Source organism: Chiloscyllium plagiosum, unplaced genomic scaffold (genome assembly GCF_037043375.1).
Source record: "Chiloscyllium plagiosum isolate Xiang-an unplaced genomic scaffold, Cpla_swu_hap1 HiC_scaffold_8, whole genome shotgun sequence".
In the NCBI taxonomy this organism is placed as follows: domain Eukaryota; kingdom Metazoa; phylum Chordata; class Chondrichthyes; order Orectolobiformes; family Hemiscylliidae; genus Chiloscyllium; species Chiloscyllium plagiosum.
The window spans coordinates 44,509,471-44,535,731 of NW_028270146.1; the positions used below are offsets into that span (position 1 = coordinate 44,509,471).

Genomic DNA, 26,261 nt, shown 5'->3' on the forward strand with positions numbered 1-26,261 from the left:
AAAGCTAAGAAATGAAGTAAACACAAATATACCTCTTCTCCCTCACGTGATGCAATTCCCAAGACAACAGTAGCATCTTCATTGAGAATGATACTAGAAACACCAGCAAACATCTTCTTAAAGTGCTTCTGCAATTTAGCCACATTCTTACTGTTGCCAATAATTTCCAGCAAGTCCTCATCACCAACAAAATAAAATCTGAAATTCAGTACAAATATAGATATGTTTATTAATGAACTCTAAGACACGTAACAAAAGGTAAGCAGCATTTGAACCATTAGGCTACTCTGCCACAGTAAACTGGAAAATCTGTTAATGTATAAAAGAACTGAAGAACAGTGGGAGGATGTAAAAAAACATTTAGTGCAATACAGAACCAGTTTATACCAGAGAGGGGAAAAAAACTACACTTCACACGGGAAAAAACCATAGCCATGAACAACTAAAGAAATAATATATTACTAAAGGAACTTACAAAAATACAAAACACAACACGGTCTGCTGAATGGGACAGATACAAAGATCAAAGGACCAGAAAGCAACTTAGTAAGAGCTACCAAAGGGATTAGGAATGGAAAAACTGGCAAAAGGCATCAAAATCAATGAACATTTAGAGCAACATAAAAAGAAATCCTGCGATCAGGAGCAATGTTGATCCACTAAAGACTGAAAGTGGGGATATCAATGACGATGGGGAAATATCAGACTTTAATTTGTCTGCCTCAGTATATCCAATAGAAAAGGAGGCTAGCTTGCTATAAACCCTGAGGAAATTAATGTTGGATCAAAACAGGGACTTAAAATCATTAATAATAAAGAAATTAATGGTCAAATCCCCAGGACCTGAAGGTTTCCATCTTCAGAAGCAAAGGAAGGAGTGGTGTACAGTAAAAAAAATTTAGAGCATCTACAGAAGTTTCCTAGATTCAGGAGTCATCCCTCTGGATTTGAAAATTGCACGTTAATCTGCTTTTTAAAGTAGGGCTAAAGGCGAAAACAGGAAATTACAGACGAGTCAGCCTAATATCTGTGGAGGAGAAATTGTTGAAGTCTATAATCAAGGATAACTAACTGAAAATCTGAAGTGCTCAACAGGGGACAAAGAACATGGATTCATAACAGGTAGCTCATGTCTGACAAACCTCAAATTGTTTCTTTTTGTTTTGAAGAGGTAAACAAAGTTGACAGGTGAATGTTTATTCAGGCTGTTTAAATAGACTTCTAGAGGTATTTGATAAAGTTCTATGTAATACACTTAAAGGTAGAAGCCCAAAGAATTGAGGGCAAATTATGAACATGTCTAGGAAATTGGTTGAGTGGTAGGTGAAAGTAGGGATAATAGGTACTCAAATTGGCAGGATGTGACTAGTGGTGTCCCACAAAGATCTATGTAAGGCCTCAATTATGCATATTTATTAATGACTTGCAATTTGTTGATAAAAAGTTAGGCAGCATCGTAGACATGCAGATAGTAGTATAAAATTACTAATGGATATTAATAGACTTGGGGAATGGGCATAACAATTGCAGATAATTTCATTACAAGCAAGTCAGTTATACATTTTGGATCAAAAAAGGACACTTTCTGGACAGTACGAAGTTGAATATAGTTAAGGGTTCACGTGCATAGATCTTTAAAAAGCCATAAAAATGTGCAGAAAATAATCAAGGCAGCTAATCAAAGTTGGCCTTTATATCCAGAGGGCTGAATTTTAAGGATGCAGAAGTCATAACACCAGCTATAAAAAAACCTCTGGTTAGACCCCACTTGTAGTACTGATAACAGATCTAAGCATCACACCTTAGGATATGCTGACGTTGGATCAAGTATAATGCAGGTTTATAAGAATGAAACCTGGACTTCAGGGGGATTAAGTTATGAGGAAAGGTTAAACAAATTAGGCTTGCTCTCTCTAAAATTTAGAACATCAGGGGGTGAACTGATTAAAGTTTTCAAATATATAAACAGCAAGAAAGAGTAAATAAACAATTTTTGCTGGATTCTGGAACTAATGGGCATAGTCTGGAAGTCAGGGCCAGACCGAATTGCTGTTCAGGAGAAATTATAGAAAGTACTTCAACAAACAAGGGTGGTTAAGATTTAGAATTCTCTTCCACAAATGGCAGTTCAAGCTAGATCAGTTATTCAGGTTAAATCAGAGACAGAAGTTTATGTTAAGCAAAGGTATTATGGGATATGGGTGTTAGGTGTTATGGTGTATGGAGTTAGGTGTAGATTAGCCATGATCTCATTGAATGGCAGATAGACGTAAGGGGCTGAAGGGCCTACTCCTGTTCTTATGAGTCATGAGAGAATGCGGACACATAGTAAGAATTAAAGGAAATGTTCTTACAAAAGTATCATGGACTCGAGAGGGTGAGTTGATATTCAAAGTTGAGATAGATTTTTTTTTAAATCAGAAAGGGAAACGACTTATGGGGAAATGACAGGAAAGTGGAATTGCGGTCATCAGGTTAGCCATTATCTCAATGAATGGTGGAGTTGATTTGATGGGCTGAAGACCTATATCTACTCCTTATGGTCTTCTAACCAATTAATAAATTCATAGTTGAACAATATCAATTTTACTTTCCAATCCTATCCCACATCTTTTTATCCCTTTACTGTCCAATCATCTACTGAACTCAGTTGTGATCTTCAGAATCAAACATCAATTACATTTCAGACTAAGGGAAGAGACCTTTGCTCATCTCAGTCCTAATTGAACAAAATCCCTAATTCTAAACATTCAAGCAGGAAAGACAGTTTCTTAGCACCCACCTTGTCAAGCCCTTTCTGAGCGTTGTTTTAATGAGATTATCTCCCATTTAGAGGGCAACCATCTCAGCTCAAATACAATCTAAAGAATATTCATTGTGCCTAATTTACAGCAAGCTTGTCCTTCCTCAGACAAGAACCATACATATTACTCAGACAGATGGGTGACAGTGAGGGGGACTGGGAGGAAGCAGCCAGTGCAAGGACCCCGAAGCCGCTCCCCTCAAGAACAAGTATACAGTTTTGGATACTTGTGGGGGTGACGACTTACCAGGGGTAAGCAATGGGGTTCAGGCCTCTGGCACGGAGCCTGTCCCCGTTGCTCAGAAGGGAAGGGTGGAGAAGAGCAGAGCAATAGTTATTGGGGACTCAATAGTTTGGGACACAGATAGGCGGTTTTGTGGGGGCGGGAGAGACTCACGTTTGGTATGTTGCCTCCCAGGTGCAAGGGTACGTGACGTCTCTGATTGTGTTTTCCGGGTCCTTAAGGGGGAGGGGGAGCAGCCCGAAGTCGTGGTCCACATTGGCACCAACGACATAGGTAGGAAGAGGGCTGAGGATGTTAGGCAGGCTTTCAGGGAGCTAGGTTGGAAGCTCAGAGTTAGAACAAACAGAGTTGTTGTGTCTGGTTTGTTACCCGTGCCACATGATAGAGAGTCGAGGAATAGGGAGGGAGAACAGGTAAATGCATGGCTACAGGGATGGTGCAGGAGGGAGGGATTCCGGTATCTGGATAACTGGGGTTCTTTCTGGGGAAGGTGGGACCTCTATAAACAGGATGGTCTACACCTGAACCTGAGGAGCACCAGTATCCTTGGGGGAAGGTTTGTTAGAGCTCTTGGGGGGGGGGGGTTTAAACTAACTCTGCAGGGGCAAGGGAACCTAGACTGTAGCTTTAGGGTGCAGGACCTGGGGTGTAGGGAACATGGCATCAATCTCAAAAGGAGGGTGCCTGTAAACAGGAAAGTGGCTTGAAGTGTGTATACTTCAATGCAAGAAGTATACGAAATAAGGTAGGTGAACTTGCAGTGTGGGTTGGTACCTGGGATTTCCATGTTGTGGCTATTACAGAGACATGGGTAGAACAGGGACAGGATTGGCTGTTGCAGGTTCCAGGGTTTAAATGTTTTAGTAGGGTCAGAGGTGGGGGTAAAAGAGGGGGAGGTGTGGCATTGCTTGTCAAAGATAGTATTACAGCGGTGGAAAGGACAATGGATGAAGACTCACCATCTGAGATAGTTTGGGCTGAGGTTAGGAATAGGAAAGGTGAGGTCACCCTGTTAGGAGTTTTCTACAGGCCTCCTAATAGTCCTAGAGACGTAGAAGAAAGGATTGCGAGGATGATTCAGGAGTAGAGGAAAGTAATAGGGTGGTTGTTATGGGGGACTTTAACTTTCCAGATATTGACTGGGAAAGCTATAGCTCGAGTTCATTAGATGGGTCGGTGTTTGTCCAAGGTGTGCAGGAGGTTTCCTGACACAATATGTAGACAGGCCAACAAGAGGCGAGGCCATACTGGATTTGGTTCTGGGTAACGAACCAGGCCAGGTGTTAGAATTGGAGGTAGGTGAGCACTTTGGGGACAGTGACCACAATTCGGTGACTTTTACTCTAGTGATGGAAAGGGATAAGTGTGCACTGCAGGGCAAGAGTTATAGCTGGGGGCAGGGAAATTATGATGCGGTGAGGCACGACTTAGGATGCGTGGCTTGGAAAAGTAGGCTTCAAGGGAAGGGCTGAAAGTGTTGCTGGAAAAGCGCAGCAGGTCAGGCAGCTCTGATCTCCAGCATCTGCAGTCCTCACTTTCTCCTCGGTAGTAGTTGATGGTAAAGGTTCATCTTGGATTGCAGTTACTAGCGGTGTTCCGCAAGGATCTGTTTTGGGACCATTGCTGTTTGTCATTTTTATAAATTACCTGGAGGAGGGGCTAGAAGGTTGGGTGAGCAAGTTTGCGGATGATACGAAAGTCGGTGGAGTTGTTGACAGTGAGGAAGGATGTGTCAGGTTACAGCGGGATACAGATAAGCTGCAGAGCTGGGCAGAAAGGTGGCAAATGGAGTTCAATGTAGGCAAGTGTGAGGTGATTCACTTTGGTAAGAGTAACAAAAAGATGGGGTACTGGGCTAATGGTCGGATACTTGGTAGTGTGGATGAGCAGAGGGATCTTGGTGTCCATGTACACAGATCTCTGAAAGTTGCCACCCAAGCAAATAGTGCGGTGAAGGCGGCATATGGTGTACTGGCTTTTATTGGTAGAGGATTTGTTTTTATTTGTGGGTGGCACGGTGGCACAGTGGCTAGCACTGTTGCCTCACAGCGCCAGAGACCCGGGTTCATTTCCCGCCTCAGGCGACTGACTGTGTGGAGTTTGCACGTTCTCCCCGTGTCTGCGTGGGTTTCCTGCGGGTGCTCCGGTTTCCTCCCACAGTCCAAAGATGTGCAGGTTAGGTGAATTGGCCATGCTAAATTGTCCGTGTTAGGTAAGGGGTAAATGTAGGGGGGTATGGGTGGTTTGCGCTTCGGCGGGTCGGTGTGGACTTGGTGGGCCGAAGGGCCTGTTGCCACACTGTAAAGTAATCTAAATCTAATCTAAAGGAATTGAGTTCCGGAGTACTGAGGTCATGTTGCAGTTGTATAAGACTCTGGTGCGGCCGCATCTGGAGTAGTGTGTGCAGTTTTGGTCGCCATACTATAGGAAGGTTGTGGAGGCACTGGAAAGGGTGCAGAGGAGGTTTACCAGGCTGTTGCCTGGTATGGTAGGAAGATCGTATGAGGAAAGGCTGAGGCACTTAGGGCTGTTTTCACTGGAGAAAAGAAGGTTTAGGGGTGACTTGATAGAGGTGTACAAGGTGATTAGGGGTTTAGATAGGGTTGACCATGAGAACCTTTTTCCACGTATGGAGTCAGCTATTACGAGGGGGCATAGCTTTAAATTAAGGGGTGGTAGGTATAGGACAGATGTTAGGGGTAGATTCTTTACTCAGCGAGTCGTGAGTTCATGGAATGCCCTGCCAGTAGCAGTGGTGGACTCTCCCTCTTTATGGGCATTTAAACGGGCATTGGATAGGCATATGGAGGATAGTGAGCTAGTGTAGGTTAGGTGGGCTTGGATCCGCGCAACATCGAGGGCCAAAGGGCCTGTACTGCACTGTATTTTTCTATGTTCTAGTATGGTCAAACCAAAACCTTAAAATCACAATGATTTTCTTACTCTCCTATTCAAACCCTCTCATAATAAAAGATTAACATAACACTGGACTCAACTGCTTGCATGCTCCAAAGAAACAGTATTGGATACCTGGAAACCACCTGAAAAAGTTGCCCTTCTAGTCACACAACATCTTGACTTACAATGACATTGACATGCTTTCACTGGCACGTTCCTGGAATTCCCTCTAACAGCAGTGTTCAAGAAAATTAGGAATTGGCAATAAATACCAGTTTTGCCAGCTATCTCAAGAACAAGGAGATGATGATATAGTGTACTATCACTTGACTAAAGATTCTAAAAGACTCAAACTGGGGTCAAAGATTCAAAATGCCCTCAACTGAGTGTCTTGGAATGAAAGCTATTCTCAGTGGACCTATCACTAAATCTTGATGCCCTAAGAAGCATTGGCATAACAGCACTGTTTGAAAAGCAATTTACAACTAACTGTTTTATGTACTTTAAACAATTGATAAATCCAAGTTGACATTCACTGTCCTATTTTGGAATAACAAAATATGTCTGACATTTTCAAAGCTTGCATTAAATTCTCAGACAACATCCATTGCAATCCTTATAAAGTTATTGGTTTCTTCAAAATATTCAACTAGACTGGTCAAGCATAATGATTTTTTTTTTTTTACAAATCTGCGCTGGCTCTCAATTAACCCAAAATTCACCTGCCACATTTTTACCAATTCTAATACTTTCTCCACCACTTTTCTTTATCATACTAGCCTCTAATTACCAGAAATGTTTATCCTTTCTGTGCAATATCATTACCAATCTCCAATCCTTTAACACCTCTCTACCGACAGAAATTTTTACTATTTAACTAGGTCTTCCGTGGTCACCAATGCCACTTACTTTAGTAACCTAGGATGCCAACCACCCACGCTAGTCAATTTATCTAAGTTTTAGCTGGCCTGTCCATTATGTACATTCAAATCAATTTTGGAATCCAACCACTTCCTTTACCCATTTCTTCTGCTATTATTTTGTCAGCATCTTCTACCTTCGTAAACACTTGAGCCTGGCCCTAGGTCTCTTAAGCTCTCGTCATTTTTCGGAAACATGCCCCATCTAATCTCTTAGAATGTACTATTTACATACTGACAGACTATTTCTCATTCCCTTTTACATTAATTGCCATTCTACTTTCCTATTCTTTCTTGTCAGTCATGTTTCCCTCTTCAGATCCTCTCTCTACTTTATTTAGCCTGGTTCTCACTCAATTCGCCTGCCATGTCTCACTTTATTGAGAATATAATAACACCGTGGGTGGCACGGTGGCACAGTGGCTAGCACTATTGCCTCACAGCGCCAGAGACCCGGGTTCAATTCCCGCCTCAGGCGACTGACTGTATGGAGTTTGCACGTTCTCCCCGTGTCTGCGTGGGTTTCCTCCCACAGTCCAAACATGTGCAGGGTCAGGTGAATTGGCCATACTAAATTGCCCGTAGTGTTAGGTAAGGGGTAAATGTAGGGGTATGGGTGGGTTTCGCTTCGGCGGGTCGGTGTGGACTTGTTGGGCCGAAGGGCCTGTTTCCACACTGTAATCTAATCTAATCTAATCAAATCAATCTCCTTCATTCAAGGTTTTACTTCTTTCATTTTTCCTTTGAAGTGCTCTTAAGACTGTACATGAAATACCCCCTCAAACATAGATCTATTGGCTTTTCCTGACAACCATTGGTTCCTTTCTACCCAGTCTAAATACCCTCTTGTCCCATTTAAGTTAGACCACTTTTGAGTTTGAAGTTCAATCTAAAATTCCTGCATTATTAAAATTCTACGATATGATCAACCTTACCACAAGGTGTTTTCCAACAGAGGATTGGCCCTCCTCAGTTCTCAGCACCAGACCTAACAATTCCTCCCTCTTATTTGGATTAAGAATATACTGGACAAGGATGAGTTTCTAAATAATTTTTGGAAATATATCTCACTTCTTTATTATCGCAAATTGTTTTTCATCTCTAATCAAATGGATTCTGTCTTTGCCTCTCAACGACATCCCCTCTTTACACTACAATATGTTCCTTAATGAGCGCTGCTCATCCACCTACCATTTTAACAACTCGATTGCTTCTAAACATTTGTACCCTTGAATAATAAACACTCAGTTCTTACTATGGTAAATCCCAGTTCCCATGACTGCAATTACATGATATTACCAAATAGCTGTTTTTGATTGTAGTTCAATGTTATTCACCACATATACTTATGCCCATACATTGCAAACATGTAATGTTACTTCAGTCTTTTAGCCTGCTCTTTTCAAATATAAAGAGACTTCCTTCTCTAGAAATTTAGTTTTTTTCCCCACTTGTAATTTCTCTTCCTTCAAGCACTGTGTAGTCATGTGTTTCATGGAAAAAATATTTAAACACTACCGAGGAAAGGATGAGCGTTCTCTCTCCAAGTATTCTCCTAAAGCCTTTTGTATCTTGCCCAACAAATCTGCCAATCGTTCCAACGACCGCTGCACTCCAGGGATATTCAAAACATCCATGACGAGAGGAGATTTGGTCACTTTCTTCATGAGTGCTAGGAACTCTGTGCTGATGCTGTATAAAAATAACAGTCAGATCATTCAAAAATTCTTAAACTCCAGTATAAGTGTTTAAATATGAATCCATTCATATACCTCTGGAATCTTTGAGTTTCCACAGGTAGCAAATGTTTAATGTCAGCACTTCCTGTAAAGATTCCTTCAAGGTAGACCCAGCGACGCTGAACATCAATCCATACATCAAAGAGGGCCATTATACGATTTAGCTTATCTTCCCAGCTCAATGCATCCTCTTCAAAGACCTACAGAAATGTTGTAATTAGCACAAAAAATTGGTGTTCAACATATATAATCTGCATACTGTATAATCAAACTATTCTCTTGGGAAAGCCAATGCTGAATCTACAAGCAAATTGAACGGAGCAGAAATTCTTAAATGTCTCAAAACAAAAAAAACTAGAAGTTCACTGCATTGAAAATGACTACAAAAGACACACAGATACCTTGTAATTTGGCAATGCCTAATGCAAGGTGAGCGAAAGCATGAAGGAATAGAAATTAAAATGCAAAATTATAAAATACGAACTCAAAACCAGAAATGTATAATTGTAAAACATAGGCCAGAAGGGGGAATTAACTACAATCCCAAAGAATTTCATCTCAAAAGGAAAGAGGGCAAAGCGTTTGGCAACAAAATGTTAAAAACATCGCCATAAATACTTGCCTTGTAGTAAGGGGATAGCTTCATGGCCGATACACTGTTGATGTGCTCTTTCACCTTGTTAAACAGGTCGTCCCAGCCACGGATCAATCTACATTTGTTTTGATAGTTCACCAAATCCAATTCGTAAGAGTTCCACATCTCTCTAATCTGTTAGAAAGTTTTAGAACAAGAAATTGTACAGAATTATAGAATTTAGCCCAATGATTTACATTTCTGATGCCAAATTAATGCAAACGTTTGGAAGATAACTTTAATAAAAGCAGTGTTTCAGAATTTCAGATTACAAAACGTTGCAGAAAATTTGCCTTGCCATCACATTTTTAAGCAACCGTGGACAAAGATATAAAGCTGAATCTGTATCTGAGTTTTATTTCCAGATGAACTAGAGGGCATAGATTTAGGGTGAGAGGGGAAAGATATAAAAGAGACCTAACGGGCAACTTTTTCACGCAGAGGGTGATATGTGTATGGAATGAGCTGCCAGCTGACGTGGTGGAGGCTAGTACAACTGCAACATTTAAAAGGCATCTGGATGGGTTTATGAATAGCAGGAGTTTGGAGGGATATGGGCTGGGTGCTGGCAGGCGGGACTAAATTGGGTTGGAATATCTGGTCGGCATGGACAAGTTGGACCGAAGGGTCTGTTTCTGTGCTGTACATCTTTATGACTCTACGCAGGCTAAAAATCTAGTGAACAACTCGAAGAATAAGACACTTGAAGTTCTACCATTTGTATTCATTAAGACTTATAGATACTGATTAGTGTTAGTGCTATGAATATAAGACAAATTATAAACAGCTGTAGCTATCCAATATTTTATCCATTCTGGAAATAGGTTTCAATTGTTCACAAAGCTGTCCCTTCTTTAATGGTGACCTTCCCTTAAAACCCAAGATGAAGGCACTTCATACTTGAAATTACTAACCTGTTTCAGGAATTCCTCCAAAGCCATTTCTCCCTGGGCTACAAGTAACACATCCTTAACAATGGCCTCATTTTTTTGCAAGTCAACATCCCATATCTGGCCCAGTGTTAATTCAGACACTACCCAGTTAACATGGAGGCGTTTCATCAGCTGTTTCCAGTGACGATCCTTCAATGCCTCAGACTTTAATTCGATCACCAACATGTTAATCTACAAAACAATTTTTTTAAATTGATGTGTTATTGTTTGACCAAGTATGTAGAAACTTTTGTCAATGTATTTAAATTACATGGCATACCTTCATGTAGCCCTTCAGAAGTCTCTGTACAAACTCGTATGACGCATACTGGCGCAGGCGAGCTGGGAAATTCTTCAGTTGGTTAAGTAACCCATCCAAGTTCTGACGAAGCTATTTTAAGCAGAAACAAGTTAACTGTGAGATAGGTTTTATAGATAATTGACATGTATAAACATGAGGAACTCAACCTGTATTTGAACATTATCCTAAGGGGCTGTCTTTTATGCCTTAAGACAATATCACATGCATCATAAATTCAAAGTTAGTACCTGAAAATGACAAAGACATAGTTCTTGTGCTGTTGGTACAACTATAACCAGAAATTAGCATTGATCATCTACTGGACAGAAGGACAACTAGAAGAATACGATACTCGAAGAAGTTCTGCCATTTATACTCATTAAGGCTTATAGAAAATGTTGAGGTACTAACTGGTTAGTACTATTTTTACTTACTTTTAAATTGAAGGCGACACAGTAACCTGAAGGTGGCACTTCTAAGTACCTATGGAATGTGCTTAGTACATGGACTTAATTAATCTGTAGTTTACAGATAATGTCAAGAATGGTAAAACCCTGTCCTCTGGTCTGTCATTACTAAATTCTGACCCAACAAGTTTCTATGCCAGCCAAAAGAAAACTGAGATGGAAAGCATCAGCTAGGTTACATTTAAAAGATGTATAGATGGGTTTTAAAAATCTATTATTCACTTGTACGTCCAAGGAAACTCCACAAGCACTGAACTGTACTTGGCTGCTGGGCCTGTGTGCATATCTGTTTGCTCTGTATATGTGTTTGGCACAAGAAAATGTACTCTCCCCACTCTTTTCAAATCAGCCAAAATCCATTCCACTACCCACCACCCCAAGCGCCACCTCTTAACCATCGAACAGAATACTCATGCTTTACAATTAACCATCAAAAGACAGATAGATACTAAAAGCGGTTTGCTAAAGGGGCTTCTCAAAAGGGTGTAAGAAAAATAAACTTTCAACAAAATGAGTAAATTCATTTCATACTTTGCGTGGCTGCACGGAAACCCATGGTTGTTCTTTCAGTTGATCAATTTGTTCCCAGACTTTGGACAGCTCAGACCAGACTCCTTTGAGATCCTGCAGTTCTTCCAAAGCAACCTATTGAAAGTGAAGGTAAAGGGTAAATTTAAGCACTGTAGTTAACAGGAAGCATTGGTGAGAATTATATTCAAGATACAAGTCACAAAATGTCCATAATCAGAAAAAGGCAAAATATTTTCCATCAGCAGACTAACTTGCTTTTTTGCCTTTGCAGAAGGGATATGGAATCTACATTTGATTCTAAAGAAAAATCAAGCAGCGACATGCAGATAATAGATCTGTCCAGACCAAAATAGAAGGATACTGTTTAACCAAGGTTTGCCCTTTAAATTAGCTGTGACAGTGACTCTCCCACTCACTTCACATCACATACTTGTTAAAAAAGGCATTAAGTCCAGAAAATGAAGCAACACCCATTAAAACAAAGCCTTATATAACCAGTTTCCCCTCTCTATCCCACCAAGAATCAGAACAGTGCTGAAAGTGGCCAAGATTGTCAGCAGCACAGAAATTCCATCAACAACTAGTTGCCCGATTTAAGTCAGGAGTAGTTGTGCACACCATATCAAATCGCAACTTCAAAACTTGTTAGAATACATACTTGTACTCGTTCTTCACTTCCGCTGAGCAATCCTGTATCAGTCAGCTCCAAAGCCTCTTTAGCTTTTGCACATTTTTCACGATCATCTTTCAGACGACCAAATTTTCCTTCGTAGATAGTGAGTGCTTGCAGGGCGTCCTCTGGACGAAGATTCCCCTAAGTAACCAGTATGTTTTTTAATATAATTAATATATATACATACATATTGTACTTCATATAATTGTAGGTTGCTGTTTCTTAAATTACACAAGCACGAGCAATATGACTTTTGTCCTAATTCTAGATTAAAACATTTCAAGACAATTTTACCAACATTTCCTTTACTGACCAATGATGCATTGTTTCACAAGTTATGCAAAAACTACAGTAGACGAAACATTTACATATTTCTTCAGATAAAGCTTTTTTGGGTTATATACCCTTGAAAAGTATAACTAGAACCATAGAAAATAATGTAGAGAGTTGGTGCAAACCATGTAACATATGACAGGAAGATATGGAAAACCAATTTCTAAAAGGTTTGAAATATGGAAAATCATTTACCGCCACAGGTTTGGTTTTCTCCCATTCACCCAAGAGATCAGTAGTACGACTTTCTACAGCACGATCCTCTTGAACAATCTTCATTTGCAGATTAGCCACTTGCTGCTGAATAGCGCTGTCCTTCCTACGCATGATGTCATTGAAAGCGCCCCATTCTCCCTCAATATTATCAATGTAAAGCCAAGATGGAGGAAATTGGAACCGCTGTTTTTCCAGCAAACGTTGGCCATTGCGATAAAGCTAAAGATTGAAAAATAGTCTATATGCTTCACTCTGCAGAACATGAAATCATGCCTGACAAATTTAGTAGAATTCTTTGGAGGTAGTAACGAGCAAGATAGATAAAGGGAAAGTAGAGGATGCAATGTATTTGGATTTTCAGGTGGTGTTTGGTAACTACACCCATTAGGTTACTTTATAACAGCATACAGCTTTGCAAGGTAATATACAGGTATGACTAAAGTAGTGGCTAACTAACAGAAGTTGGGATAAGAGATATTTTAAGGATGGAAACTAAGTAGGAGAGCCACACAGATCGTTGCTTGGGCCATAATAATTTACAAAATCGATTAATGACGTGGAGGAGGAGGAAAGGTAGTATACTATAGCCGGGGTTGTGATGGATACAAAAACATAGGATGTCAAGTGCTGAGGATGATAGAATCTGAAAAGGGATATTGACAGATTTAGCGAGCGTGAAAAAACTTGGCGGAGGGAATATAATGTGAGGACATGCAAATAAGTTATGCAATTTCACAAGAGAAGAGGAGCTAAGATTATTTAAATGGAGAAAGATTGCAGAAAGCTAAAAAAAAAAGGGGGATTTGGAAGTCCTCAAACACAAAAAGCTAATATTTGAGTTCAGTGGGCAATAGGGAAATATGTCCTTAGAGGTTGATAAGAATCATGAGAGGTATGGACCGGGCTAATTGCCAAAGGTCTTTCTCCCCAAGGTAGAGGAGTCCAAAACTACAGGGATAGGTTTAAAGTGAGGGGGGGGGGGAAAGAGATTTAAGGGGCCACTTTCTCCACACAGAGGGTGGTGCATGTATGGAATGAGCTGCCAGATTAAATGGAGGAGGCTGGTACAATTACAATATTGAAAAAGGCATCTGGATGGGTACATGGATAGAAAGGATTTAAGAGGGATATGGACTGAATGCTGGCAAATGGGACTACATTAATTTAGGATATTGGGTCAGTATAGACAATTTGAACCAAAGGATCTGTTTCTGGGCTGTACAACTCTGACTCGTTAATACCAAGTAAAATGAAAGGGAACAAAAATATAAGTAAAAGAAATTTGTATTTTCATTCTATAGAACAGTCATCTGTAATGATGAAATTAAAAAGTAATACCCAATACTTACATCTACTTGTTTCTCAAACTGCTTGATCTTGCGCTTCAAAGACTGCACATAGGTTATGAAGGTCACAGCATCAGAAGTACTAGCAGTATCAACTGAGTGCTGCTCCAACTCTTGACGAGACTGGATATTTAAAAAGTCAACATTTAGAATCAGGACACCAATGGGCAAAAATCTACAAATGCTGCGCACATTGTATCAAAGCTTACACTCCTTACCTTAGAAATCTGAGAATGGAACTCCTGCATATTCTGACCAAGCATCTGTCCAAATTTGCTAAGAACCTCCTTATGCCAAGAATCATATTTTAAATTGACCTTTGACTGCACCTAGAAGAATTTAAACAAGAACACAGAACGACTTTCAATAACTGGACAAATCAAAGACCTCGAGTAATCACAATAGTTGTTGCATGTCAACACTTCAAGTCTGACTATTTATACCTTACCGAAAAGGCTATTCAATTAACAGGCTAACGAAGCTTTTGTTTAAACCACATAAAAGAGAAAAGTCTCTGATTTAATACTCTTACCTTTCCATAATCAATGACAACAGGCCCAAATTCCTTTCTAGTTTCTGCATTGTCAAAGGTTCCTCTGGCCTTTCTGATTTGGACAAGCAGAGCTTGCCATTTGTTCAGATCATCTTCCAGACGGTTATAGATATTTTCAGGTTGCATATCCCACAAACACTGGTACTGAAGCCAAACCTAACAAGAAAAATGTAGCACATGTAGAAAGATTTGTTGAATGGATCAAGACCCAAGATACAATAATAGCAATCTTCAAAATACTTACCTTGACATATTTTTCAACTTCTCTGACAATTCCCATTACAGCTTCATGAGCTTCTTCCAAAGCAGCTGGCCCATCTGGCATTCTTGTGAGTGCATTCCGGTAAAATTTCTCCTCTTCAGACAGTTCATACTGAAAGCCAACCTAGACAGATTTTGCAGATATGGGGTTTGTAAAAGGAAAAACCATCAAATTACTTTGTGTCAAGGTATCTTACAAAATTCCAAGTCACATTAATAACTTCACTACAACTTTCAAAAATTAAAAATGGGGCCAAAATTTGAGTCACCAGTATTTCAAATCCATCAAGAGTAAACTAACCAGCAAAGCTTAATAGTCAGCATATCAGCTAAAGAATCATAATTACATAATCTAGTTAACATATAACCAATGTTTAAAACCTCTAAGAAGACAAAGTACCTTTGGCATTGAGTGTTTTGAGAGTGTAAGCCAATGTCCAGTGGGGACCCACTGGGATCTGTATTGGGCCCTTTCTGCTGGTGGTATAATGGCTTGAATGCAGGAGAGTTGATCAGTACATTCACAGATGATATGAAAATTAATTGTGTATTAAACAGTGATAACAATAACCTTGGACTACAGGAAGATATAGAAGGGCTAGCTGGATGGACTGATCAGTGGCAAACAGAATTCAATCCAGACAAATGTGAGGGGATGTACTTGGGTGGGACAAATAAAGTAACAGACTACATGAGGATGAGTAGGACCACAGGGAACTCGAGGATTAGAGAAATCTTCTATGCATGATCTTATTTGTGGGCCGACAAAAGCAAAGCTAAAGCTTCATAGTTTACACATGAAATAAGCAAAGTTGCATAGGAAACCATACTGAAAACCCATTCACTCACTGATTTTGAAAGTTACGTAAATTATGCCAATCAAGGTTTCATATCAAATTAACAGTATGAACAAATCCCTCCATAAAACAGAAAACTTCAGTCACTCTTTACTCACCTGATATCGTTGACTCTGTATTCTAGGGAGTGTTAGAATAATCATCTTCCAGCTAAACAGCTCTTGGTATAACTTGTATCTACAGTCTTCGATTGGTGGATGCAAATAAATGACCTGATTTGTGATGTGAAGTTCATGTACTATGTTCTATAAGTAAGAGGACAAGAAAAGAGTTTTCAAAGTCTCTTGAAGAATAAATATTTCCTTATTTAAATCTATTCTTCAGGACAACTTCAGCACCAGAGAAGAAATGCCAGAAAACATTTAATAGACATTTCAGAAACAAACAAACACTGAAATGAAATACATTCTCACAATGGGTTTTATATCCAGGTTATCAGTGTTTGAATATGCATGTTAATCAAGTGCATTATTGCTGATTTAATGGTAGCCGACCTCTGTCTTGAGAGTTGACTGATCAGAAACAGACATTAATAGAATGTTACAGCATGGGTCATTTAGTTAACTGTGCATTGTCGGCTTTTCAAAAGCGCTATTAAGTTAGTCCCACCCTCTGCTCTTTTCTCATTCATATGTGCTCTTCCCAAAGACATATCCTTAGCTTGATGCTTGACCCCAAGCTTTTAGTTTTGGGTTGTTTCTCATTAAAAGATTGTCAGGGGCAAGTTAGCGGGTTTAGATCTGCTTTAACCGGAACAGAAATAAAATATGCATTACTGGCATTATTCTGAACCATAAGCAAGCCATTTTCTCTCTTTCCCAGTCTTCGGTGTTTTTAGTTTTCAAGTATTTGCCCAGTCCTCTTCTTTAAAGCATAGAACGTTTTATAAAATGTTAGTTAGACCACAGATGGAAAAAAAAAGTGCGGCAAACAGAACCGCACAATCAGAAGACATGATTGCACTGGAGAGAGTGCAGAGGAGATTTACCAGGATGTTGCCTGGGATGAACAATAAATCTCAGTTATCAGAGACTGGATATGCTGCGTTTATTTTTCTTGTCGCAGAGGAAGCTGAGGGGAGGTTCTGATTGAAGTAGACACAGACAGGATAGATCAAGGAAATATTTTCCCTATGGCAGACATGCCTAAGGCACGTGAATTGTAAGTGGTTGAGAGGAAAATTGGGAGTGTGGTAGGGGCAGATGATCTTGCAACATTTAAGCAGCATCGGAATGAGCACTTAAAATGCGAGGGCATACTAGGCTATAGACCAAGATCAGGAAAACGGAATTGCTGTAATTGGTATTTATTGGTTGCCATAAACATGGGCTGAAGGGCCTGTTTTTATGCTGTATGACAGTTTTGAGAGTTTATAGACTTAAATTGCACAGCCCCTTAACTATTTCAAAAGCTCAAGCCAGTCCAGTAAAATGAGCATTTAACAAATACATGCCATTTTAATTTAGTAAACCATGTGTCATTTAGCAGCAAATAGTTTCTTTCTCTGGTTAGTATTTTTAAAACTGCTCCATTACAGATGTTAGGCTCCTTTAGCCTAAAACTGCTCAGTGTCTCTTTTGTTTTTTTTGAAGTACTATACTATTTGAAACCATCTGGAGCCACCATCTGTGGCTTTTAGCCACGGAATCCAATTTCCTTACTTTCCCTTTGCAAGTTAGGCTGCATCCTGTTTAACCTAAAAGTACAGAAATCACAACGTCTATTTTAGCTTATCCAAATCCTCCATAATCTCGCTCTTTGTGATATTTGCAGAAATACCTTCTTCAGTGAAGACTAATACAAAATACTCAGTGCGTCAGTCATAGTTTCTGCTCCATAACATTTTGCAGCTAGCTCTGCACCTGCTTTAACTTACCCAATTACTATTTATACATGTAAAAATCATGAGTCCCAATTATGTCGCTTGCTAATTTATTCTCATATACACTTTGCTCATGTTGAAGTTAAGTCAGTAGAATTTTTACATGTCTTACAATATTCAATCCTAGTGCTATTCTGCTTTTTATAACTTTAAACTGATACTACTGGAAATTTAAGCTCTTAAAGCCAATAATGTGACAAGAGTGAAAGTATTTTCATAGTATTTAAACAAATGCCTTTTGTAGAAGTAGACAAATCTTACTCTGATTTTTGGGTCACCTCCTGGTTTATGGCTGGTTTGTGGGGCATCTGTATCCATGTCAACATCAGCTTTGTCATCAGCATGTCCAAACAAAACTTGTGTCCATGTTCTCAATCCAGCTTGTAAACGAACTCCCAAGATCCTTTCAATCTATAAAAACAGTTCAGTTAGTGGATTCTCAAGTAAAATAATCTTTCACTTTAAAATAAATGTTGTATACACATTTCCCAGCACCATTTCTGTTTATGGGCATTTCTTACCTCAATATCCAGCTTGTTGACCCAGATTGGCAAGTTGGAATAGGAATGGAGGTTCAAATCATCAACTGCTTTCTGGATACGGTTCAGGATTTCAGAAAATACTTTCTGGTCATATACGCAGGTTTCCAAAGAACGAACTTCAAGGTCAATCTTCTCTTCGATAATGAGAAGATCATCCACCTTAAAGATATATGCAGATAACTTATCTACTATTCATTTAGTTGAACTGAATTTTTCCTGTAGCTTTCCCACTTTTGTAGAATATATACATACAGTAATAAAGTTGTGAACAGCTTGGACCTTTCACATTTCTCACTTAGAAATTCTACAATGAAATAGTCTGCAGAAAAATTAAACATTTAAGGTAGAAAATAGTGAAAGAACTAATTAGCTGTAATCAACAATACAAAGAATAATCTCCTCCTGACCACATCAGCTCTAAACTTAAACCAACCAGTCTAAACTTGAGACATGCATAAAGAGTTTGAAATCAAAAACTATCGTAGACAAACCTTTTCCTGAAAGCTGAAAACACTCTCTGCCAAACGCTGTACGTAAGGGTCTAATTTGTAGGATTCCCAGACCAACGCAATTCCTTCAGCTATCAATCCCTGCACCTCTCTTTTCAGACCAGCAACCAACAGAGAAATTGAAATCCGTTCTTCGACCTTCTCACATGTTCTTTCATAGGTACGAACACTTTCAATCAATGAAATAGCAAATGGATAGAGCTGATTAGCTTGGTGAGCTTTATTGACAATTGCTAGTGGAACACGGAATCCAAGCCATTTAAGATTGCGAACCTCTTTGGAAAGTGTAATAATCTCAGGTAGGAAGTTTACTTTCAACTTCAGAACATTCCCACTACGTCCACGAGCACGTGTGCTTTCTATAGTGAAGATACGACCAGACACTCCAAGATTACGCTGCTGGACCTTTCTTGCCCAGTCATCAAATATTTCTTGTGTGTTGAGCTTCATACGAAAACTGTCACCATCTTGTTTCAGTTTCTGCCCTTCTACATGATTCTCCCAGCCCTTACCAAGAACATCTTCTACACGCTTCATGTAGGCAGTAAGCTGTCTATCAATCTGCTTTGCCCAAATGATAGATCCCGAAACAGGGGGTAAGTCACGGACATGACTCATTTTACAAGCTTGGCTTTGTGGGTACTGCACCTTGAACTTGTCATGCAAGGCTTCAATATCATCTTTCACACGTTGAATGAGTTGCGTTTGGTATTCACGAATAGCACCTCGAATGTGAGGACGAACAAAGAGAGCATTAAATCTGGAAAATATTCTGAACATTTCATTGGCATTTTTTGCAGTGCCAAGCTGATCTCTTAGACGGGCCGTAATACGTGTTTCAACTCTGTCAATTCGTTCATCATAGCGCTTCAGCGCTGCTTCCCAAGCTTCAGTTCCTTCTTTGGAAACATCCAACCCATCAACTTCCTTGACATTTTCATAAGCAAGATTCACCTCTTCAATGGCATTTGCATCTGCTGCATCAAATAGAACTTCTGCTACTTTCATATCCTGGGGCTCTGGGCCTTCTCCCTGGGACTGTTGAGCAACTGCAGTCACCTTTAAAAGGGAAAAATAACAGATCCTGAATTAAGCATAGCAGAGAAATGTAAAAAAAAGGGTTTTTGTTTGAAAAGGAATATCCTAACATAAATGGGACAATCATGGCTCTAAAGATGGCTAAAGCAAAAAAAAAATACTTTGGCGCTTTAAAATTATGACCAATGTCAGCAACTACTAACACCAATAGACACCCGAAGAATTTGCCAGATAAGAGTGCTATTTTCCCTACTCTTGACATTCCCCAATTATTCTGCGCTTCGAGTTACAACTGTTAAATAATTCTTTCCCACACACACGAATGTTTAAATAATCAAGATCAAAAAAGTATAAACTATGGCTTAAATTTGGCTATTTATAATCTATGGGTACAGAGTCTCAGCATTCATATTCAAGTTGATCCTTGTGTCTTAAGTCACAAAAATTAAAATAAATTTAACTGTGTCGATACCACATTGAGAAATTATTTTTGTTAATACAAAGGAACCTTGATTATCCAGCATTCGATTATCGGATTATCCGGCAAAATTGCAAGATCCCGATGCTTGAAACTATGTTATCCGATTATCCAGAATCGGATTAACCGAACAAAATACTCCCGCCCATGTCCTTTGGATAATCGAGGTTCTTCCGTATACTATATAACGGCCAGCTTCCACTGGTCAAGACTCCTGTGCATTAAAATTACCTGAGGTCTAAGCACACGAACAATAACAGCCCTTAGCTGCTCATGCTGTCGTCTGAATTTTCTCATCTGATCAAGACGGGCCTGCAGTCTACGATGAGCAGGATTGATACGCCACACCATCTTAAGATTTTCTTCTCGCTTTCGTTTAACTATATCGCGAAGCAAAACTTGAAGCTTCTCGTACTCATCATCCCATGTCTGGAACACTTCAAAACATGCCACCATGACCTAAAATAAGTCCATAGTTAGCTCCGTATTAATGTAACATATTCTCACTAAAGGTTATATATGTGCACTTAGAAAACTGCCATACAAGTTGGCAAAGCATGTAGAACAATGACAAAGCTACCTTTTCAAATTCTTCATAAGCAACATGCATCAACTTTCGGGTTCCCAAGACTTTAAGCAACTGAGAGCTGAGGTCTCTTGAAATTGCTTCCACCAATCTCAATGCTCGTTGAATAGGATATTTTGTGTTTCTTATTTTTCGCAAGTGAGTGAAGATTGCAACTAGTGCCTGTCTGATTTTATCCAGTTCAGTTGCAGACAGCAAATCATTCAGAGGAAAATCCTTCATCAACGGGTTGTAGTCATTTACTGTTTCCAATGCCTGCTTAAGTCCTATTATTTTAGAAAAAATATTGCAGTTAAAAATTCATATCCTTACATTCTCCAATATACAGTATGACATGACTTGTGACTCAGCCTTTTCAACAATTCGATATTGAGAAACAAAGGTTTTTAGACCTGTGATCAAGTTTGAAAATCTGTAATTCATCTGCACAAAATACTAAAATTAGATGACACAATAAACAAAGTTCATCAGCTTATTTTCTTCAGCACTAACTTTGATTGATGTACATTTTCTATTTCTAGAAACAGGAGAAGTTAGATTCATATTTAAAAGTGCATTTTAAATACACAGGCATAATTAAAAGCCAAACAAGTTATTTGCATTGTTTTGAAAATCAACTCTAGGCTTAAAAGATCCAAATAAAGGCACTTGCACAATATAATCAAAGGTTACTACACAAAATAAGAGTTTACAGGGTAGCATATTAGCCTGGACAAAAGGATGAACTATTTAACAGGAAACGAGCATAATGGGTCATTTTTGAGTTGGCAAAATGAAAGAGGTGGAGTGTTACAAGCATCAGTGATGGGTCCTCAACTATTAATCCGTACATGACCTCAGCACCTCCATTTAGAAATTTGTTGATGACACCACCATAGTGGGTCAGACCTCAAACAATGACAAGACAAAGTACAAGAAAGACACAGACAGCTTAGTGGCATAATGTAAAGACAACCCTCGCCTCAATGTCAAAAAAACGAAGCAGTTGGTTATCAACTTTAGGAAGTGGAGTAGAAAACAAGCCCGGCTGTATCAACGGCAATGAGGCCGAGACAGTCAAGAGTTTCAAGCTCGTGAATAAATATCACCAATCTATCCTGGACCATCCACATCAAAGCTACAGTAAACAAAGCACACTAATGCCTCTACTTCCTCAGGAGAGTAAGGAAATTCAGCATTCCCACAAATGACATTTACCAATTTTTGTTGATCAACAAAGTATTCTGCCCAGATGCATCATGGCTTGGTATGGTAACTGCTCTGCCCAAGACAGCTAGAAATCAGAATTGTGAATGCAGCCGAGTGAATCATGAAAACCAACCTTCCTTCCACTGACATCGACGACACTTCCCACTGCTTCAGGCAATCAGCCAACATAATCAAAGATACCTACCACCCTCGTTACTCTCTCTTCCATCCTCTATCAAGGAGAAGATAGAAATATTTTAGGACATATACCAACAGCTTCTTGCCTGCTATATAGAGTGATACTACATGGTAACACTTTGGTCCAATTCATCTGTGCTGACCAGGCATCCCAATCTGACCCTGTCCCATTTGCCAGCACTTGGACCATATCCCTCTAAATCCTTCCTATCCATACACCCATCCAGATGCCTTTTAAATGTTGTAATTGTACCAGACTCCACCACTACAGAAGCGCTTCACAGGAGGATCCCAAGCACTGAGGATGTCACCTAGAAAGGGGACAAAACGTCTGCAACACAAATTCCCAGTTCGGCAAACAGAACCATAACGAGCACCCGAGCTACAAACAAACATTGTCCACCACTTCCTCTGGAAGCTCATCCCATTCATACACCACCCTGTGTGGAAAACATTGCTTCTGCATGTGAAGGAGTGAGGCACCAAAAGTTTGTTTTCAAATAAAACCGTTGGACTACAACCTGACGTGTGATTTTTGACCTTGCCCAACCCTGCCCAACACTTCATCATGAAAACGTTGTACCTCAGGTTCTTTTTAAAATCTTTCCCCCTCACCTTAAATCTATGCTTTCTAGTTTTGGGACACCCCCAGCCTAGGAAAGAGTCTTTGGTTGTTCACTCTACCCATGCACCTCATGATGTTATATACTTCAATAAAGGTCATCCGATGCTCTGGGAAAATAGCCCAAGCCTATACAACCTCTCCCGATTGCTCAAACCCTCTAACTCCATCAATACCCTTGTAAACCTTTTCTGCACCCTTTCAAATTTAATAGTACAGCAACTACTCTGCCCAAGATAGCTAGAAATTAGAGTTGTGAACGCTGCCCAGTGAATCTTATCTGCACCCTAACAAATTTAACAACATCTGTGGTATAGCAGGGAGACCAGAATTGAACACAGTATTCCACAAGTGGCCTAACCAATATCCTGTACAACCACAACATAGCATCCAAACTCCTATATTCAATGCACTGACCAATAAAGGCAACAGCTACCTGCAACTCCACCTTCAAGGAACTATGAAATGGCACCAAAAAGGTGTCTGCTCAACAACACTCCCCAGGACCCGACCATGAAGTGTTAAAGTCCTGCCTGGATTTGCATAACCAAAATGCAATACTTCACATTTATCTAAAGTAAAAGTCCATCTACCACTTCTCAGTCCATCTGGTCAAGGTCCTGTTGTATTAAGAACTTTTATAAATCTTTCCCGTCTCACCTTAAACCCATGTCCTCTACTTTTTGGATTCACCTACACTAGGAAAAAAAGACTTTGGCTGTTCACCCTATCCATGCCATCATGGATTTTATAAACCTCTATAAAGGACACCCCTCAACCTCCTACGGTCAAGGAAAAGCACCCCACCACAGCAACATGGTTCAAAATCTTTCTGCACCCTCTTAAGTTTGACATGTTAATAGGAGACAAAAGCAAAGTGGTATTGCCGCTAAACTATTAATCCAGAAGCGCAGATGTTCTCAGGAACTAGGTTCAAATCCTGCCACACGGATGGTGGAATTTGGATTCAATAAAGAATCTGGAATCAAGGATCTAATGAGGATTGTGATACCATTGTCAATTGTCAGAAAAATCCACTAACGGTTCACTAAAGTCCTTCTGGAGAGGAAATCTGACATCCTTACCTGGTCTGGCCTAGATATGACTTTAGACTCAGGAATGTACTCATTTCTTTACTGTCCTCTTTGGGCAATGAGGGACAGGCAATAAATGCTGGTCCAACCAGAGACATCCACATTGCATGAGCAAATTTAAATTAAAAAACCTTCCTATATAAGGGTGACTAAAACTGTCAGACTAAAGAGTGGATCTTTCATACCTTATCTATATCTCCACTTTTCTGTCGCTGTAACACTATATTCTGCATTCTGTTCTATTACCTTGATGTACTTATGTTAGGTATAAAATTTTTCTGGTTAGCATGCAAAACAATACTTCTCACTATCTTGGTACATGTGACAACAGTAAGTCACACGTAAATCAAATCAAACCAATTCCCAAAAAGAACAAGGACAGCAGATCACCACATGCAGGCTTCACACAAAGTTCATTCCATCTTTATTTGGAAATATATCACTGGCACTTAATGTTTGCTCAAAATTCAAATAACACTGCAGATCTATTCACAGCACAAGGACTGAAATGATTCATCACAATATTCTCAGGTTAATTAGGGATAGGCAATAAATGTGGTTCTAGTCATCTTATGAACCAAAAAAGAAATAAAAAAATCCTGAAAAGTTACTGTACAGCCTCTTCAGGTTATCCTTCAAGATGTTTCCAGAAGCTTGGAAACAGAAGTAGGCCACTGAGCAAAATACACCATGCTAAGAAATCTTGGTTAATCTGTAACCGACCTCCATATTTGTCTTTACCCCACATCTTTAACAGTTTTGGTTAACAAATTTAACAAACTCCATTTGAAAATGTACAAGTGATCCAGTACAAACCTTGTTTTTGGGAGAACCCCAAGTTTCTACCATACCTGCATGAAGGGTTTCTGAATTTCATTCCTGTAAGGTCTGTTCTAAATTGGACAAACTATCCCTACTTATACATGTCAAGTCACATTGAACAGTAAAAAAATGTTTAGCCATCCTAAATTATGAACTGTAGCAGTTTTACAACAGATATTCAGCTCACTAGTCTATCATTCCTTGGCTTTCCTCTCTTAAATAAGGATAGCTTAAGATATATATAAAATTTGGCAGATCGAGTCTACTCTACCATCGGATCATAGTTGATATATTTCTCAACTCCACTCTCCTGCAATCCTTGAACTTTCTCAAATACGCTATCCTTCCTTAGACACCAGACTCAAAACTGCTCACAATATTCCAAACAGTCTGAGTTGAAACTTTATTGCTGGAACAGCACAGCAGGTCAGGCAGCATCCAGGGAACAGGAGATTCGACGTTTCGGGCACAGGCCCTTCTTCAGGAATGAGCAGAGAGTGTTCAGCAGGAGAAGATAAAAGGTAGGGAGGAGGGACTTGGAGGAGGGGAGTTGGAAATGTGATAGGTGGAAAGAGGTCAAGGTGAGGGTGATAGGTCGGAGTAGGATGGAGGCGGAGAGGTCAAGAAGAAGACTGCAGGTCAGGAAGGCGGTGCCGGGCTGGAGGGATCCGGCTGAGACAAGGTGGGGGGAGGGGGGATGAAGAAACTGGTGAAGTCCAAGTTCATCCCCTGCGGTTGGAGGGTTCCCAGTCGGAAGATAAGACGCTCCTCCTCCGACCGTCGGGTTGTTGTGGTTTGGCGGTGGATGAGTCCAATGACCTGCATATCCTCGGTGGAGTGGGAGGGGGAGTTGAAATGCTGTGCCACAGGTTGGTTGGGTTGGTTTGTCCGGGTGGCCCAGAGGTGCTCTCTGAATCGCTCCGCAAGTAGGCGGCCTGTCTCCCCAATATAGAGGAGGCCACACCGGCTGCAGCGGATGCAGTAGATGATGTGGGTGGAGGTGCAGGTGAATCTGTGGCGGATATGGAAGTTTCCCTTGGGGCCTTGGAGAGAAGTGAGGGGGGAGGTGTGGGCGCAAGTGTTGCACCTCCTGCGGTTGCAAGGGAAGGTGCCGGGAGTGGTGGTTGGGTCGGTGGGGGGGGTGTGGATCTGACAAGGGAGTCGCGGAGGGAGTGGTCTCTACGGAAAGCTGATAGGGGAGGGGAGGGAAATATATCCTTGGTGCTGGGGTCTGTTTGGAGGTGGCGGAAGTGACGGCGGATGATGCGCTGTACATGGAGATTGGTGGGGTGGTAGGTGAGGACCAGTGGGGTTCTGTCCTGGTGGCGGTTGGAGGGACGGGGCTCAAGGGCGGAGGAGCGGGAAGTGGAGGAGATGCGGTGGAGGGCACCGTCGACCACGTCGGGGGGGAAATTGCGGTCCTTGAAGAAGGAGGCCATCTGTGTTGTACGTATTTTGAACTGGTCCTCCTGGGAGCAGATGCGGCGGAGACGAAGGAATTGGGAGAATGGGATGGCGTTTTTACAGGGGGCAGGATGGGAGGAGGTGTAGTCCAGGTAGCTGTGGGAGTCTATGGGCTACACCTCCTCCCATC

General features: G+C 40.4%; 1 protein-coding gene across 4 annotated transcripts in view; it reads right to left on the reverse strand.

The window, feature by feature from the left end:
- The window catches only part of dync1h1 (dynein, cytoplasmic 1, heavy chain 1), a 99,075-nt gene that overhangs the window by 61,049 nt on the left and 11,765 nt on the right, over window positions 1-26,261 (reverse strand). For 2 of the 4 annotated variants that reach the window (XM_087989763.1, XM_087989765.1), the window contains exons 6-25: window positions 20,738-21,009; window positions 20,389-20,616; window positions 18,624-19,700; window positions 18,112-18,291; window positions 17,852-18,001; window positions 15,807-15,953; window positions 14,835-14,975; window positions 14,570-14,746; window positions 14,256-14,366; window positions 14,041-14,160; window positions 12,671-12,910; window positions 12,128-12,283; window positions 11,470-11,583; window positions 10,451-10,561; window positions 10,153-10,362; window positions 9,227-9,373; window positions 9,006-9,023; window positions 8,638-8,804; window positions 8,384-8,557; window positions 33-198 (exon numbers count right to left, since the gene is read on the reverse strand). In XM_087989763.1, coding sequence (XP_087845889.1) covers window positions 33-198; window positions 8,384-8,557; window positions 8,638-8,804; window positions 9,006-9,023; window positions 9,227-9,373; window positions 10,153-10,362; window positions 10,451-10,561; window positions 11,470-11,583; window positions 12,128-12,283; window positions 12,671-12,910; window positions 14,041-14,160; window positions 14,256-14,366; window positions 14,570-14,746; window positions 14,835-14,975; window positions 15,807-15,953; window positions 17,852-18,001; window positions 18,112-18,291; window positions 18,624-19,700; window positions 20,389-20,616; window positions 20,738-21,009 — 4,106 coding nt within the window. The remainder of the gene's footprint in view (window positions 1-32; window positions 199-8,383; window positions 8,558-8,637; window positions 8,805-9,005; window positions 9,024-9,226; window positions 9,374-10,152; window positions 10,363-10,450; window positions 10,562-11,469; window positions 11,584-12,127; window positions 12,284-12,670; window positions 12,911-14,040; window positions 14,161-14,255; window positions 14,367-14,569; window positions 14,747-14,834; window positions 14,976-15,806; window positions 15,954-17,851; window positions 18,002-18,111; window positions 18,292-18,623; window positions 19,701-20,388; window positions 20,617-20,737; window positions 21,010-26,261) is intronic. The other 2 variants (XM_043697386.2, XM_043697385.2) reach the window with 1 other exon arrangement.